The sequence below is a fragment of the Bison bison genome, unplaced genomic scaffold (assembly GCF_000754665.1).
Source record: "Bison bison bison isolate TAMUID 2011002044 unplaced genomic scaffold, Bison_UMD1.0 scf7180017864522, whole genome shotgun sequence".
Lineage (NCBI taxonomy): Eukaryota > Metazoa > Chordata > Mammalia > Artiodactyla > Bovidae > Bison > Bison bison.
In genome coordinates, this window is record NW_011495073.1 from 1,869,464 (window position 1) to 1,888,086 (window position 18,623).

An 18,623-nucleotide genomic window follows, 5' to 3' on the forward strand; every position below is an offset into this window, starting at 1 on the left:
ATCATTGAATGACACAAATTGAAATATAACAAATCATTAGTTGATAAGTATACTGAGCAATAATAATAATCCCATAAAATTCAAGAAATAAATGCCATTTCTCTCCTCTATTCAAAGATATAGCTCATACTGCCACATTAAATTTGAATTCTCCCACTTTGCTCTCAAAGCCTGCCATGCCCTTCTGATACTAATCCTCTAGCTCCAGTCAAGTGAAATCCCCCCAGAAATCTGAAGCTCAATCACGCCCTTGCTTGGGTGGTACTTGCTAAGCCTGAATCTTCAGAGTCCTACGTCAAGTGTCAAATTACTCAGAAGGGCTTTTTGCCAATTACATTAATCCTTTAGGATCCATCCTATCTCTAATTTGGTTTGCTTTATATAATCTTTCTGTTCTTTTCCCTGTGGTGTAATGGTCTCTTGTTCACTAATTGTTTCCTGGATATATCTCCTGTATCGCTAAGCTCTGTGGGCCAAGACATGCATGTGGGACAGCATTTCAGAGCCAGAAAATATTTTAGATATTTATACATATTTTATTTATACTTCCCAAGGTGTCTGTTGTCAAGAATAAGAGAGGTACTTAATGAACCTGATCAAACAGTATAACACATAGTAACCTGAATGTTATAATTACATGGTAAAATGAGAATATCTGAAAATTACACTATCTGAACTTTTATAAATGCAAAAAAATTAATGATGAAATTATTATCACAATAATAATTATGATGAAACCTATTATTTCACATGAAAGAGCTACATTTAACTATTTCAAATTCTTGGAATTAATGATATACAACTATTTAAATGTTTTAGCTTGTCTTAAAAGACTTTATTGATGGATAATGTAAATACATTTAAGAGACAGCTAAACTACCGGGTTTTGTTTTCACTGTTTGGCATTCCTAGGATTTTCTTCATCATTTTCTGTGCTCTAGTGATGTATGTAAGCACAGATTTGCAAAACAGTCTCTAGGTTGGTACTCGTAAGTGTGTTATTTGTTAAATTTGTATTTCCTAAGACAAATTTTCAGAACATTTTGTCAAAATTCATATCCTTAAAAACAAAATTATGAAAAAACAGAGCAAAATCTAACCAAGTTAAGTAAAGCAAAGTAAAAATAATATTTAGAGCTCTATCAAATGAACAGGTTTTTCATCTAACATAAGATAACAGAAGAGAAGGGGAAGAAACAGAGACTTGGAAAATGGTACTAATTTAGTGGTATTTTTATTAGAAAGTCTCTGAGGATTAATTGGCTCAATCAACAACTGAAACTAGAAATTCAAAGACTTTGCATCCATGTCCCAGTGCTAACAGCCTCTACAGGTGCTTCAATAAGAGCACACGATGGAGGAAATCCAGACAGCAGCTCAGACGCTTCAGTGGGAGGATCAAAGGCCAGAAGGAGGACTGGCAGTAAAGCAACTCACACACTTATGGTTTAAAAAAGTAAAAAGATATCTAACCTAGGCAATATGAATGCAAACTCCTCAAAAATTGGTTCTAAAATAAATATAGTTTGGCCACTAAGATAAGTAACTCTAAGTGTCTCCTAACTAGCATTTGTTTTTCCTCCCGGACAACTGCCTGATGCCCCAACCCCTCTTTACTCTAATATTAAAACAAGGCCAGAATTAAGCCAGATGTGTTCTTTTAAATCTTCAGGCTGAGTCTTTTAAAACACACTACTTCAAACCTAAATGACAGTAAATAAAAGTGAGAGACATTCACTTAGGCATAATGAAGGTAAGTGAATAAATCATAAAATCAGATTTCATTACATACCACAGCACTCAGGACATCGTGGGTGTTTCAGGATATTCATTCCATACCCTGGGAAGCAGCGATTAATCCAAACCATTTGGAGGGTACCTTCAATATAGTATATCTCAGGCAATGGCTCTGCACGTCTGCCCAAAACTTCCACTTGTTGATTAAAAAACCGCTCTATGAGATTTTTAGCCTAAGACAGAAATACAGTATGAAAAATCATTATTGAATAAATGTAAATATTAGAACAAATAAGGATTCATATGTTTTTAGAAACAGGAAAAATTCTCAAGGTCCTTATTTTTTCTGAATTCAAAGGATATAAATAGCATCTATAAAACTGAAAAGATTTCAACTATAAACCTCAAATATTTTCAAATACAACACAGAGAAACTATTTCAGTATATAACCAAAAATTTTGGTCTCTTTGGTTTTGAATAATATGTGAAAGTGTTACAGTCACTAAGTCATGTCTGACTCTTTGCATCCCCATAGACTGCAGCCCGCAAGGCTCTTCTGTTCAAGGAATTCTCCAGGGAAGAATACTGAAGTGGGTAACATTCCCTTCTCCAGGAAATCTTTCTGATCCAGGGATCAAACTTGGGTCTCCTGCACTGTAGATTCTTTATGGCATAAGAGCAAAAATACGACAGTTCTTTGAAATAAAATGTACTTTCAGAAATGTACTCTAACAATTAAATGTTCTTTAAAAAACGTACTTTAAGAATCTTTAAGAAGCAAATGCTGAGGCATCTGCTCCACTCTTTCCATAAAGAAAAATTAGGTTTAAAAACAAGAGGGAATACAGCCCATATTAAAACTTCTAGCTCTGTTTCAAAAATAAAATTTACAAAATAGTTAAGGCATAATTCTGACCTATAATTAATTAACTTTTTACTTATAATAATTATTCTGTCTTGACTCCTAAAAGTAAGGAGAGGCTTATACTTTTCGGTGACTAGTAAGCTTTACCTGGTAAAACATGAGGAATGGTCATGAGTTAACACCCTCTGTAAGTCAGTTAGTTTAGCTCAGTTCTTCTGTGCTAACATTCACCTCTAACACAGTAAGAAGCAAGGATGAAGGAATTCATGTACATCTATAACCACTAATGATGTATCTCAATCTACTGACTTCCTCAGATATCTTTCAAATTATATTCCTGCCATAAAAATTTCTACAAGTGATTGTAAAAATGTTTTTCAGTATACTACATTCAATCAGTCTATTAATGAATTACTACATTTTTACAGTCTACATGGTTTTCTTTTATTTCTAATAAATTCTGTCAAATTTGCTGCTATTTATTTTTAGTTAAGGAAGTGCTTACAAATTAATTAGCTACAAGTCTGGTATGTAATTAACTATATTTAAATAGTGAGTGAAAGTCACTCAGTCATATCCAGCTCTTTGCTATACAGTCCACGGAATTCTCCAGGCTATAACAGTGGAGCTGTTAGCCATTCCATTCTCCAGGCGAAGCTGTTCCCTTCCCAACCCAGGGATCACACCCAGGTCTCCCTCATTGAAGGCAGATTCATTACCAGCTGAGCCACTAGGGAAGCCCAAGAATACTGGAGTGGGTAGCCTATCCCTTCTCCAGCGGATCTTTCTGACCCAGGAGTCAAACTGGGGTCTCCTGCATTGCCAGCGGATTCCTTACCAGCTGAGCTACCAGGTGAAAGTGAAAGCATTAGTCACTCAGTCGTGTCGGACTCTTTGCGAACCCACGGACTGTAGCCTGCCAGGCTGCTCCATCCAGGGGATTTTCCAGGCAAGAATACTGGAATGGGTTGCCATTTCCTTCTCCAGGGGATCTCCCAGACCCAGGGATCAAACCCAGGTCTCCTGCATTGCAACCAGACTCTTTACCATATGAGCTACCAGGGAAGCACAAGACTACAAATAAAATTTTCAGGAGACACACTCATAATCACTTAGCTTTCTAACATGCTATGCAGAAAACAACAACAACAACAACAGTGAAACTAGATCTGGAAAACTGGACTTGATGAACAAAAATAATTATGCAAATCAGATTTCTGTTTCCTATTTTTCTTCTAAAAAGCAGAATGAGGATAAGTATCTCATTTGGTAGAAAAGGAAAGAAAGTATATTACTTGAATCATTGACTCAGTTTTTTAAATAATGAGTATGCTGATGGTTGACAAGGGTCAACTGTACCAAATAAAGGGTGAAATTGGGGAATTCTCTGAGTTGGGTAAGAATGAAAGATTTTAAAGCAAAAATTTTTGGACCAATTTGGATGACATAAGAACAAATCATGATTATAGAAATTCTTCATAGTTTAATTACCTAATTTAAGATATGAAGAATACTACAGAACAAAAAAAAAAGAATACTACAGAACAAACATCATAATGCCTAGCCTAAGCTACTGTTCCCTTCAGCCCAAACTTTACAGAATGATTAAATATATATGGAAGGAATATGTTCTATAGTTATCAGTTATTGATTAAAAGACTAGAACAAGAAATCATTAAATATATATATATATATATACACACACAAACTTCTGCATGGGGAAGTTGAACAGCTTCCTTTGAGTATCATAATCTGTTCCTATGATCATGCCAAGTTAGGTACTAAAAAAGGTGACTAGGAAGGCTTTTACTATTTGCACTACATTAGTCCAGCAAGCCCAGAAAGCAACAATGACTTAAAATTATAGAACTCCTAGGATAGGCAAAAAATGCTATACATTATACAAGATCAGATTTAGACTGGAGCTCCAATAACCATGAGGGGAGATTTCATTATGTACCAACTATTACAAACAATACACTTCTAAGATAGAATCTGTTGCAAAACTTTGGTTAACAACCATATTTGGGAATCTCTTTGGAAAATGACTAGAGTCATTGAATAGGACTGGAATTAAGAAGCAAAACTAAAACAAACAAACAAACAAACAAAAAAGAGATAGAGGCTTAAGGTATCTTGAATGAAATGGAAAGAACTGTGAATTTGCACAGAAAAAAACTGGTGATCTTGGTGCTCAGTGAGCAAATGAGAGGTAGGGTGTCCAGATATTACAGGAGAATGTTCCAATGTCCGTATCTTATAGGAGAATGTCCTTTAACTGTTGAAGAAGATTAAATGAAAACATAAAGTCCTCCCTCTCATGGTAGGAACACCAACACAAACGATGTATACACACTCAGATCAGGAAGGAAAGTAAAAGGTTATACAACAGTTTGAATTCCTTGGAAGGTGGAATCCACTCCTAAGAAGCATAACCAATCCTAGAACTCTAGAATAAAGAAAAATTTAACTTTGCAATGTAGAGTCTACATGAGTCCTGAAGCAACGGGCAAAAGGATCAACTCTTCACTCAGAGTTAGTCACTGAAGCTGTAGTTGTTCCACAGGAAATGAAACCTGCACTGGAAAACCAGATTCTTTAGAAGAAAGATGAGAGATAATTCATAATTCAGGTTTTAAACTTATTAGAGATTTAGCTGTCATATTAAGTTTTTTATATTGGTATATTTCTAACTGATAAAAGCAGACAAGATGGAAGTAGAGGACAGAAATGACATTTAAAAATAAAAAAAAAGATTTCCCATTTTCAACCAGATGATGCACCAGATATTCTGGAAAATCCTCCTGCTAAATATCAACTAACCACATAAACAGAGCAAAGATCTTGTGTAGCTATGTTTCAACAATAAGAGAGAAAGAAAAAGCAAAAAGGAAGACAGGGAGAAAAAGATGCTAAAAATGAAAATTACAAACCAAGTATTAGCTACTATTAATGGTGTGGATCACAATAAACTGTGGAAAATTCTGAAACAGATGGGAATACCAGACTACCTGACATGCCTCTTGAGAAACCTATATACAGGTCAGGAAGCAACAGTTAGAACTGGACATGGAACAACAGACTGGTTCCTAATAGGAAAAGGAGTATGTCAAGGCTGTATATTGTCACCCTGATTATTTAATTTATATGCAGAGTACATCATGAGAAACGCTGGGCTGGAAGAAGCACAAGCTGGAATCAAGATTGCTGGGAGAAATATCAATAACCTCAGATATGCAGATGACACCACCCTTATGGCAGAAAGTGAAGAGGAACTAAAGAGCCTCTTGATGAAAGTGAAAGAGGAGAGTGAAAAAGTTGGCTTAAAGCTCAACATTCAGAAAACTAAGATCATGGCATCTGGTCCTATCACTTCATGGCAAATAGATGGGGAAACAGTGGCTGATTTTATTTTTCTGGGCTCCAAAATCCCTGCAGATGGTGATTGCAGCCATGAAATTAAAAGACACTTACTCCTTGGAAGGAAAGTTATGAACAACCTGGACAGCCTATTAAAAAGCAGAGACATTATTTTGTCAACAAAGGTCCGTCTAGTCAAGGCTATGGTTTTTCCAGTAGTCATGTACAGATGTGAGAGTTGGACTATAAACAAAGCTGAGCACCAAAGAATTGATGCTTTTGAACTGTGGTGTTAGAGAAGACTCTTGAGAGTCCCTTGGCCTGCAAGGAGATCTAAGCAGTCCATCCTAAAGGAAACCAGTCCTGGGTGTTCATTGGAAGGACTGATGTTGAAGCTGAAACTCCAATATTTTGGCCACCTGATGCCAAGAGCTGACTCATTTGAAAAGACCCTGATGCTGGGAAAGATTGAGGGCAGCAGGAGAAGGGGACGACAGAGGATGAGATGGTTGGATGGCATCACCAACTCAATGGACATAGGTTTGGATGGGCTCTGGAAGTTGGTGATGGACAGGGAGGCCTGGTGTGCTGAGGTTCATGGGGTCGCAAAGAGTTTCACATGACTGAGTGAGTGAACTGAACTGAACTGAACTGAATGGTTTGTAGTACTAGCTAAACTAAAGCTACTACTAACTACTCAATGATTTGCTTTCAAAGTGGGTGTGGGATTCTGTTGTATTTTCTATGGGATACAAAATCACCAAGTCAGAAATAACATAAAAGTTGGCTTTGCCTGAGGACAGTCAAAAGCAAATATAATAACTTTACAGAAAAACACACACAGCTTAAGTCAAAGGGGCTATATCTACTGATAAAGGGCTGACAAATACTACTTATCAGCCAGAATTATGAAGTGGCGGATGAAATTAGAAACTACAGAAGAGGAAACAAACTGCCACACGAGACGGTCAAGAGATTCATACACGGGAACTTCAGTTACTAAAATAGCAAAAATGACACCACGGAGCCTTAAAACACATACAGAAACAGAAGTGGTAATGAAAACAGTAAAGGACATTTATATCATTATAAAAGAGAAAGTATATCTGAAAAACAACCTTACATTACAGTTAATAAAGGGAGAAAAAATAGATTGAAATTAAAAACTGTGGACAGACTGAACATTGGATTAGGCCAAGCTGCAGCAAGAATAATTAAACACAATAAATACCTGAAGAAATCACACAGAATAAGGATCATATAAAACATATAAAAAAGTAAGAGAGATGGAGAAATCAACGAGATAATCTAAAACATACTAAACAGGAGTTGCAGAGAAACAAATGGGGTAAAAGGTAATCTTCAAAGCTATCCAGGCAGAAAAATTTTCCAGTATTGAGAAAGCAGTGAGTCTTCAGATTTCAGTGGAACAATGAATACAGGAGGAAGGAAAAATGACATGATGAGGAAAGAGAGACACAAGAGTAAATGGTCAGCAAAGAAATGGATAAAACCATGGGCGAATCTAAACAGACACTGACATTTTGAAATAATATTAATAAGAAGTGAAAACATTTTTAAAAAGAACTAAAATATTATGGAACAAAAACTTGAGAGATGAAGGCACGTCATGAGTTAAAGGTCTTTAAGGAAGGTTCTTACACTTTTTTTGGAAGGTACTATATACACTAAGTAACTTTTGGTTCTGCTATTAAGAATGTTAAAATTTGAAGCAAATCCACACAAAAAGAATGAAAAATATATGTTTAAAAAAAAAATGCGAGGAGCAAACCTTGAAGAGTAAAAAACCAGGTTAAATGATAATGTAATGGAATAATCAAAACCCATCTACATAAAGCAGTACTATGATTTAAAAACAATAAAGCAAAAAAGGGCAATGCCAAAGAATGTTCAAACTAGTGTACAACTGCTATACACAACTCATGTCATATGCTAGTAAGGTTATGCTCAAAATCCTTCAAGCAAGCCTTGGCAGTACATGAACCAAGAACTTGCAGATGTACAGCAGTAGTAGTGTTAGCCCCTCAGTCGTGTCCAAAACTTTGTGACCCCATTGACCACATGACACCAGGCTCCTCTACCCATGGGACTCTTAAGGCAAGAATACTGGAGTGGGTTGCCATTCCTTTCTCCAGGGGATATTCCCGACCTAGGGATCAAGCCCAGGTCTCCTGCACTACAGGCAGATTCTTTACCATATGAGCTATATGGAAGCCCAGACATACAAACTGAATTTAAAAAAGGCAGAAGAACAAGAGATCACATTGTCAAAATTCATCGGATCATAGAAAAAGCAAGAGAATTCCAGAAAAACATCTACTTCTGCTTCACTGACTACACTAAATCTTTCAACTGTGTAGATCACAAGAAACTGTGGAAAATCTTAAAGAGACGGGAATACCAGACCACCTTAACTGTTTCCTGAGAAACCTCTATGAGGGTCAGGAAACAACAGAACTGCACATGGAACAATGGACTGGTTCAAAATTGGGAAAGGAGTAAGACAAGGCTATCTATTGTCACCCTGCATATTCAACTTTTATGCAGAGTACATCATGTGAAATGCCAGCCTAGATAATCGCAAGCTTGAAACAAGACTGCCAGAGAAATATCAAAAACCTCAGATATGCAGATGACATCACCCTAATGGCAGAAAGTGAAGAGGAACTAAAGAGGCTCTTGATAAGGGTGAAAAAAAAAAAGTGAAAAAACCAGCTTAAAACTCAACATTCAAAAAACTAAGACCATGGCAACTTGTCCCATCACTTCATGGCAAGAAGAAGGGGAAAGAGCAGAAGCAATGACAGATTTTATTTTCTTGGGCTCCAAAATCACTGTGGACAGCAACTGCAGCCATGAAATTAAAGACCCTTGTTCCTTAGAAGGAAAGCTATGACAAATCTAGACAGCATATTTAAAAGCAAAGACATCACTTTGCTGACAAAGGTCTGTAGAGCGAAAACTATGGTTTTTCCAGTAGTCATGTAAGAATGTGACAGTTGGACCATAAAGAAGACTGGGAACTGAAGAATGATGCTTTTGAACTGTGGTGTTGGAGAAAACTCTTGAGAGTCCCTTGGATGGCAAAGAGATCAAACCAGTCAATCCTAAAGGAAATCAACCCTGAATATGTATTGGAAGGACTGAAGCTGAAGCTGAAGCTCCAATACTTTGGCCACCTGATACAAAGAGTCAATTCATCAGAAAAGATCCTGATGCTAGGGAAGACTGAAGGCAAAAGGAAAAGAGGGAGGCAGAGGATGAAATGGTTAGCTAGCATCATGGACTCAATGGACATGAAGCTGAGCAAACTTTGGGAGACAGTGAAGGACAGGGAAGCCTGGAGTGTTGCAGTCCATGGGGGTCACAAAGAGTTGGACATGACTTAGCAACTGAACAAAAACAACAACACAAAGCAATGAACAAGACTATAAAATAGTAGCACTAAAGAAAAGGTTACAACAGATGTGACAAAAAGGGAAAAAATGGGGAAACGGTGGATTTAAATCCAAATGGCAGGTAATTTAAATGTAACTGGTCTAAATATTCTAACTGAGAGGCAGGGATTATTAACAGTTAACAATGTTCAGCAGCATAGCAGAACAGGAGGTTCATTTCCACTGCACAAAAACACTGATTTGACAATCATTCAGGGATGAAAATACTTTTCTAAGAACTAGTGATTATAGCAGAAAGGCTCCAGCATCCCCATGGACAACAAAGCCCAAGATCAGACCTACTGAAAATTGTAGGAGAAACAGTTTTACTTTGACCACATTACCACTTCCCCAGGTCATCAAAACTCAGCCTGGGGAGACATCCCTCTAACTCACAACTTCTCCCTAAGGGGAAAGAAAATGAAAAGTGAAAGTCTGATAGTCCCAGCGTTTGTGTCATTCCCAACAAGGACTGTTTCTGGATGAGAAGAAAAGGGCTGGAAACCCACAGCACCTGGCATGTATGCCCCCACAGACAGCACATAGATGTAAGCAGCCAGTATGGAATCCAGCAACTAGTTTAACGCTACAAAATGTGGTAATGGCACACAACCCTGAGACTGTCCCTTCAGGAGAGAAGAAGAGAGATGGAGAATCTACATGCTACCCTGGAGAAAAGAAAAAGTTAACTCTCGAGCACTTGGCATGACTCGGCATTCAACAGAGAAGGAGCAAAGTCCAAGACATCCCCTTCAGGAAGGAAGGAGAGAAACAGAAAATTCACAAAAAGTCTTGACATTTCAGGCACTGCTGTCTAGAAAAGGACTGGTTCGCACTTAGCACCTGATATGACTCTCAGAACCTAATATGACTCAGTGAGACAGAGAAGAAACAATTCAAAACATCCCCCACACCCCCAAGGAAAAAGCAGGAGCTGAGAAGAAAGGCTTGAGAGACGCCTAGAAGCTCTAGTCTGGTAAAGACCATTATCCCTGGAAAGTGAAAGTGAAGTCGCTCAGTTGTGTCCGACTCTTTGCGACCCCGTAGACTGTAGCCCACCAGGCTCCTCCGTCCATGGGATTCTCCAGGCAAGAATACTGGAGTGGATTGCCATTTCCTTCTCCAGGGGATCTTCCCGACCCAGGGATCGATCCCAGTTCTCCCGCATTGCAGGCAGATGCTTTAACCTCTGAGCCACCTGGGAAGCCAGAATACAAAGATTGAAGAGGAAACTTTTCTTTATATGTCCAGGCACCAACGCAAGGTTACCAGGATCATAAGAATCAAGAAAACATGAGAGCATAGAAGAACTAAAAAAAGGTCAAATAACCAGCTACAAAAACATAAAAATCTATGAATTACCTAAAAAGAATTCAAAATGATCTTAAAGAAACTCAGTAAGCTACACTGAGAGACAAACATCAAAAAAACAACGTATATACATATAGATACATACAAAACCCAAGAAGTGGAACAAAGAAACACAAACCATAAAAAAGAATTAAACAGAAATTCTAGCAAGAAGAATATAGTGACTGAACTTAAAAATTCAACAGAGAAAGTTTCAAAGGCAGACTCAAACAGAAAAAAAGAATCAGTGAATTAAGGACAGATGATTTGAAATGACCCAGTCACAGAAACAAAAAGAAGAAAAGAATAAAGAAATCCAATGAAACTCACTTGACATCATCACTAAATCAGTACATTCACTAAGGGAGTTCCCTCAAGAAGAGGAAGTACCAGTAAGCTTATTTCAAAAAATAATGCCAAAGAAATCTGCAGAGGGAATGGACATTCGGATTTATAAACCTCGGATATAAGCAAATACATTGTCCTAGAGAAAACCACACCAAGAAATACTGTTATTAACATTAACAAGAGAGAAGCTAGACAAAAGAAATTCATCAAATAAAAGGGACATCCTCCTCCTCAAATAATACTATCAGAGGAGTTCTTGGCACAAACCTTTTAGGTTAGGAGAGTATATGGTGATACATTCAAACTGCGGAAACAAGGCTATGAACAAAAAATATTGACTGTTCTGTTGTTCAGTTGCTAGGTCGTGGCCCTTTCTTTGTGACCCTACGTACTTCACCAAATGCCAGAGTTTGCTCAACACCATGTTCACTGAGTCCATGATGCTGTCTACACCTCTCATCTGCTGCTGCCCCTTCATCCTTCTGCCCTCTATCCTTCCCAGGATGAGGATCTTTTCCAATGAGTCGGGTCTTGTGTCAGGTGGCCAAAGTAATGGAGCTTCAGATCAGTCTTTTCAACGAATATTCAGGGTTGATTTCCTTTAGGATTTACTGGCTTGATATACTTTCAGTCTAAGGGACTCTCAGGAGTCTTCTCTGGTACAACAATTTGAAAGTACCAATTATTTGGCCCTCAGCTTCCTTTATGGTCTAACTCTAATGTCCATACATGACTACTGGAAAAAAAATAGCTTTGACTATATGGAACTTCATTAGCAAAGTGATGCCTCTGCTTTTTAATACACTGTCTAGGTTTGTCGTAGCATTTCTTCCAAGGAGCAAGGAAGAAATATCATGGCTGCAGTCACCATCAGCCGTGATTTTGGAGCCCAAGAAAATAAAATCTGTCACCATTTCCATTTTTTCCCCATCTATTTGCGATGAAGTAATGGGACTGGATGCCATGATTTTAGTTTTCTGAATGCTGAGTTTTAAGCCAGGTTTTCACTCTCCCCTTTCACATTCATCAAAAGGCTCTTCAGTTCCTCTTTACTTTCTACCATTAGAGTGGTACCATCTGCCTATCTGAGGCTTTTGAAATTTCTCCAAGCAATCTTTATTTCAGCTTGTGATTCATTCAGTCCAGCCTTTTGCATGATGTACTCTGCATAGAAGTTAAATAAGCAGGGTGACAATATATAGCCTTGCCTTACTCCTTCCCTCCTTCCCACTCCCTACTTCTGAGGTCAGGGCAGCTGCCGAAGGGGAAGGGAATGGCAAGCCACTTCAGTATTCTTGCCTTAAGAACCCCATGAACAGTATGAAAATGCAAAATGACAGGATACTGAAAGAGGAACTCCCCAGGTTGGTAAGTGCCCAATATGCTACTGGAGATCAGTGGAGAAATAACTCCAGAAAGAATGAAGGGATGGAGACAAAGCAAAAACAATACCCAGTTCTGTATGTGACTGGTGATATAAGCAAGGTCCGATGCTGTAAAGAGCAATATTGCATAGGAACCTGGAATGTCAGGTCCATGAATCAAGGCAAATTGGGAGTGGTCAAACAGGAGATGGCAAAGGTGAACGTCGACATTCTAGGAATCAGTGAACTCAAATGGACTGGAATGGGTGATTTTAACTCAGATGACCATTATATCTACTACTGTGGGCAGGAATACCTTAGAAGAAATGGAGTAGCCATCATGGTCAACAAAAGAATCCAAAATGCAGTACTGGATGCAATCTCAAAAATGACAGAATGATCTCTGTTCATTTCCAAGGCAAACCATTCAATATCACAGTGATCCAAGCCTATGCCCCAACCAGGAATGCTGAAGAAGCTGAAGTTGAACAGTTCTATGAAGATCTACAAGACCTTTTAGAACTAACATCCAAAAAAGATGTCCTTTTAATTATAGGGGGCTGGAATGCAAAAGTAAGAAGTCAAGAAACACCTGGAGTAACAGGCAAATTTGGCCTTGGAATATGGTATGAAGCAGGGCAAAGGCTCATAGAGTTTTGCCAAGAGAATGCACTGGTCATAGCAAATACCCTCTTCCAACAACACAAGAGAAGACTCTACACATGGACATCACCAGATGGTCAACACCGAAATCAGACTGATTATATTCCTTGTAGCCAAAGACGAAGAAGCTTTATACAGTCAGCAAAAACAAGACCAGGAGCTGACTGTGGCTCAGATCATGAACTCCTATTGCCAAATTCAGACTTGAAGAAAGTAGGGAAAACCACCAGACCATTCAAGTATGACCTAAATCAAATCCCTTATGATTATACAGTGGAAGTGAGAAATAGATTTAAGGGACTAGATAGAGTGTCTGATGAACTATGGAATGAGGTTTGTGACACTGTATAGGAGACAGGGATCAAGATCATCCCCGTGGAAAAGAAATGCAAAAAAGCAAAATGGCTGTCTGAGGAGGCCTTAAAATACCTGTGAAACGAAGAGAAGCGAAAAGCAAAGGAGAAAAGGAAAAATATAAGCATCTGAATGCAGAGTTCCAAAAAATAGCAAGGAGAGATAAGATAGCCTTCCTCAGCATTCAATGCAAAGAAACAGAGGAAAACAACAGAATGGGAAAGACTAGAGTTCTCTTCAAGAATATTAGTGATACCAAGGGAACATTTCATGCAAAGTTGGGCTCAATAAAGGACAGAAATGGTATGGACCTAACAGAAGCAGAAGATATTAAGAATAGGTGGCAAGAATACACAGAAGAACTGTACAAAAAAGATCTTCACAACCCAGATAATCATGATGGTGTGAACACTCATCTAGAGCCAGACATCCTGGAATGTGAAGTCAAGTGGCCCTTAGAAAGCATCACTATGAACAAAGCTAGTGGAGATGATGGAATTCCAGTTGAGCTATTTCAAATCCTCAAAGATGATGCTGTAAAAGTGCTGCACTCAACATGCCAGCAAATTTGGAAAACTCAGCAGTAGCCACACGACTGGAAAAAGTTAGTTTTCATTCCAATCCCGAAGAAAGGCAATGCCAAAGAATGCTCAAACTACCGCACAATTGCACTCATCTCACACGCGAGTAAGTTAATGCTTAAAATTCTCCAAGCCAACCTTTAACAGTACGTGAACCGTGAATTTCCAGATGTTCAAGGCGGTTTTAGAAAAGGCAGAGGAACCAGAGATCTCCTAAAGGAGATCAGTCCTGGGTGTTCATTGGAAGATATGATGCTGAAGCTGAAACCCCAATACTTTGGCCACCTCATGCGAAGGGTTGACTCACTGGAAAAGACCCTGATGCTGGGAGGGATTAGGGGCAGGAGGAGAAGGGGACGACAGAGGATGAGATGGCTGGATGACATCACCGACTCGATGGACATGAGTTTGGGTAAACTCCGGGAACTGGTGATGGACAGGGAAGCCTGGTGTGCTGCAATTCATGGGGTCGCAAAGAGTCAGACACGACTGAGCGACTGAACTGAACTACTCCTTCCCTAATTTTGAACCAGTGTGCTGTTCCATGCGCAGTTCTGTTGTTTCTTGACCCTCATATGGGTTTCTCAGGAGACAGGTAAGGTGGTCTTGTATTCCCATCTCTTTAACCATTTTTCACAGTTTGCTGTGATTCACACAGTCAAAGGCTTTAACGTAGTCAATGAAGCAGAAGTAGATTCAGGATTCCCTTCCTTTCTCTATGATCCAACAAATGTTGGCAATTTGATCTCCTGTTCCTCTTTCCTTACCCAGTTTGTACATCTGGAAGTTTCTGTTTCATGTACTGCTGAAGCCTAGCTTGAAGGATTTTGAGGATAACCTTACTAGCATGTGAAATGAGTGCAATTGTTGGTAGTCTGAACACTCTTTGGCATTGTCCTTCTTTGGGACTGGAATGAAAACTGAGCTTTTGCAGTCCTGCGGCCTCTGTTGAGTTTTACACATTTGCTTGTATACTGAGTGCAGCACTTTCACAGCATCCTCTTTTAGGATTAGAAATAGTTCAGCCAGAATTCCATCACCTCCACTAGCTTTGTTGTAGTAATGCTTCCTAAGGCCTACTTGATTTCATACTTCAGGACGTCTGGCTTTAGGTAACCATATCATCATGGTTATCCAGGTCATCAAGACCATTTTTGTATAGTTCTGTGTATTCTTGCTACCTCTTTTTTTTAAACAGGTGAAATGAGTTTATTTTAGGAACACATTTAATCCAGTATACCAACATACATCATAACATGAAATCAATGAAAATTATTGATATAATTTGCATCTTTATTTTTACAGTAAATCTCTGAAATTCTATGTATATTTTATACATAAATAAATCTCAATACATCTCAATACATCTCAATTTCAACTAGATGTTTTTTCTCTTTGTAAAAAATTTATTTTTAACTGGAGGATAATTGCTTTACAATATTGTATTGGTTTCCACCAGAGATCAACATGAATCAGCCATAGGTATACGTATGTCCACGCCCTTTTGAACCTCCTTCATACATCCCACCCCATCCCACCTCTCTAGATTGTCACCAAGCCTGTTTCAGTTCCCTGAGTCATAAGGCAAATCCCCACTGGCTATCTATCTCACATATGGTAGTGTATGTTCCCCCACGCTGCTCTCTCCATTTGTCCCATTCTCTCCTTCCCTCACCCCAGAGCCCCATGTGCACAAGTTCGTTCTCTGTATCTGCATCTCCACTGCTGCCCTGCAAATAGGTTCATCAGTGCTATCTTTCTAGATTCCATATATATGCATTAATACATGATACTTGTTTTTCTTTCTGACTTACTTCACTCTGTATAATAGGCTCTAGGTTTATCCACCTCATAACCACTGACTCAAATGCATTCCTTTTTAAGACTGAGTAATAGTTGCTTATACATACGCACCACAGCTTCTTTATCCGTTCACCTGTTGATGGACATTTAGAATGTGCCCATGTTCTAGCTATTGTAAATAGTGCTGCAATGAACATTGGGGTACATGTGTCTTTTTCAATTTTGGTTTTCTCAGGGTCTATGCCCAGTACTGGGATTCTTGGGTCATATGGTAGTTTTAATTCCTAGCTTTTTAAGGAATCTCCATACTGTTTTCCGCAGTAGTTGTATCAATTACATTTCCACCAACAACTGCCACCTCTGCTTAATCTCTTCTGCTTCTGTTAGGTACTTACCATTCCTGTCCCTTATTGCATCCATCCTTGGATGAAATGTTCCCTTGATATCTCCAATTTTCTTGAAGAGATTGTTAGTCTTTCCCATTCTATTTCTCTGCATTGTTCATGTAAGAAGGTCTTCTTATTTCTCTCTGCTATTCTCTGGAACTGTGTATTCAGTTGGGTGCACCTTTCCCTTAACTTTGCCTTTCGCTTCTCTTCTTTCCTCAGCTATTTGTAAAGCCTCCTCAGATAACCACTTTACCTTCTTGCATTTCTTTTTCTTTGGGATGGTTTTGATCATTGCTTCCTGTACAATATTACAAACTTCTGTCCATAGTTCTTCAGGCACTCTGTCTACCAGATCTAATCTCTTGAATCTATTCATCACCTTCACTGTATAATCATAAGGGATATGATTTAGGTCATACCTGAATGGTCTAGTGGATTTCCCTACTTTCTTTAAGCCTGAACTTTGCAATAAGGAGCTCATGATCTGTCATGGCATAGGAGCATGCATAACAACAAAGCCACAAGCCAAACCATGCAGAGCTGCCCAAGAAGACAGTTCATAGTGAAGAGTTCTGACAAAATATGTTCCTCTGGAGAAGAATATGGCAAACCACTCCAGGGTTCTTGCTGTGAGAACCCCATGAACAGTATGAAAAGGCAAAAAAATATGACGTGAATTCCCCATTAGGGAGTAGCCCCCTAATGTGCTACCTGAGAAGAGTTGGGGGCAATTACTAATACCTCCAGAAATAATGAAGTGGCTGGACAAAAGCATAAATGATGTTCAATTGTGGATGTGCCTAGTGGTGAAAGCAAAGTCCAATGCTGTATAATATTGCATAGGAACCTGGAACATGAGGTCCATGAATCAAGGTAAATTGGACATGGTCAACAGGAGATGGCAAAGGTGAACACTGACATCTAAGGAATCAGTGAACTAAAATGGACATGAATGGTTGAATTTAATTCAGATTACCATTCTATCAACTTCTACAGCCAAGAATCTTTTAGAAGAAATGGAGTAGCCCTCAATGTCAACAAAAGAATTCAAAATGCAGTAACTTGGGTGCAATCTCACATATGACAGAATGACTTGATTCATTTCCAAGGCAAATCATTCAATGTAACAGTAATCCAAGTCTATGCCCCAACTACTGCTGAATGATGAATGCTGAAGAAGCTGAAGTTGAACAGTTCTATGAAGACTTACAAGACCTTCCAGAAATAACACCAAAAAAAGATGCCCTTTTCATCATAAGAGATTAGAATGCAAAAGTAAGAAGTCAAGAGATACTTAAAAGTAACAGGTAAGTTTGGCCTTGGATTACAAAATGAAGGAGGGCAAGGCTAACAGAGTTTTGTCCAGAGAACACACTGGTCATAGCAAACAAACTTTTCCAACCACAAAAGAGATGACTCTACATGTGGACATCACCAAATAGACAGTACCAAAATCAGATTGATTCTATTGCAGCCAAATATGGAGAAGCTGTGTGTGTGTGTGTGTGTGTGTGTGTGTGTGTGTGTGTGTGTATATATATATATATATATCTGTAGAAGTGTATATATCTGTAAAACTATGATTTTAAATGAAGGAGACGTGAAGAATTTCCTAGACAAACAAAAGTGAAAGCATTTAACGTTTAAGCATTTAAGCACTAGAAGTCCCAGCTATATATACAAGCATACATCTGCAAAACCATATATCTATAAAAGTATATAATATATATGTATATATCTTTAAATTATATTTTTAAAATGAAGGAGACATGAAGAATTTCCTTGATGAACAAAAAATGAAAGAGTTTAATACCACTAGAAGTCTGAGCATCTCAGGGCTCTGCCCTGGTGAGTGTACTGCCTTATAAGAAGTGCTAAAGAGAGTCCAACAAACAAATTGAAGAGCATTTAAAAGCAACATAAAAAAGTATAAATCTCACAGCAAATACAGAATAATGTAATACTATAAGGATGACACACAAATCACATTTTAAACCAGCAGAAAAGTTAGAGAAAAAAGTATAATAATAAAGAGAAAAAAGTATGAAAATCTGTAATTACATACACAATACAAAAGATGCAAATTGTGACATCAGTAACATACCAGGTCAGTTCAGTTCAGTTCATTCACTCAGTCGTGTCCAACTCTTTGCAACCCAATGAATTGCAGCACACCAGGCCTCCCTGTCCATCACTAACTCCCGGAGTTCACCCAAACTCACGTCCATCAAGTCGGTGATGCCATCCAGCCATCTCATCCTCTGTCGTCCCCTTCTCCTCCTGCCCCCAATCCCTCCCAGCATCAGTCTTTTCCAATGAGTCAACTCTTCGCATGAGGTAGCCAAAGTAC

The 18,623-nt window shown here is 38.5% G+C and overlaps 1 protein-coding gene across 1 annotated transcript in view; it reads right to left on the bottom strand.

Annotated features, from left to right (window-relative positions):
• The window catches only part of ZPBP (zona pellucida binding protein), a 148,237-nt gene that overhangs the window by 52,736 nt on the left and 76,878 nt on the right, over positions 1–18,623 (bottom strand). The window contains exon 7 of the mRNA XM_010831052.1: positions 1,793–1,970. Within this exon, the coding sequence (XP_010829354.1) occupies positions 1,793–1,970 (178 nt within the window). The remainder of the gene's footprint in view (positions 1–1,792; positions 1,971–18,623) is intronic.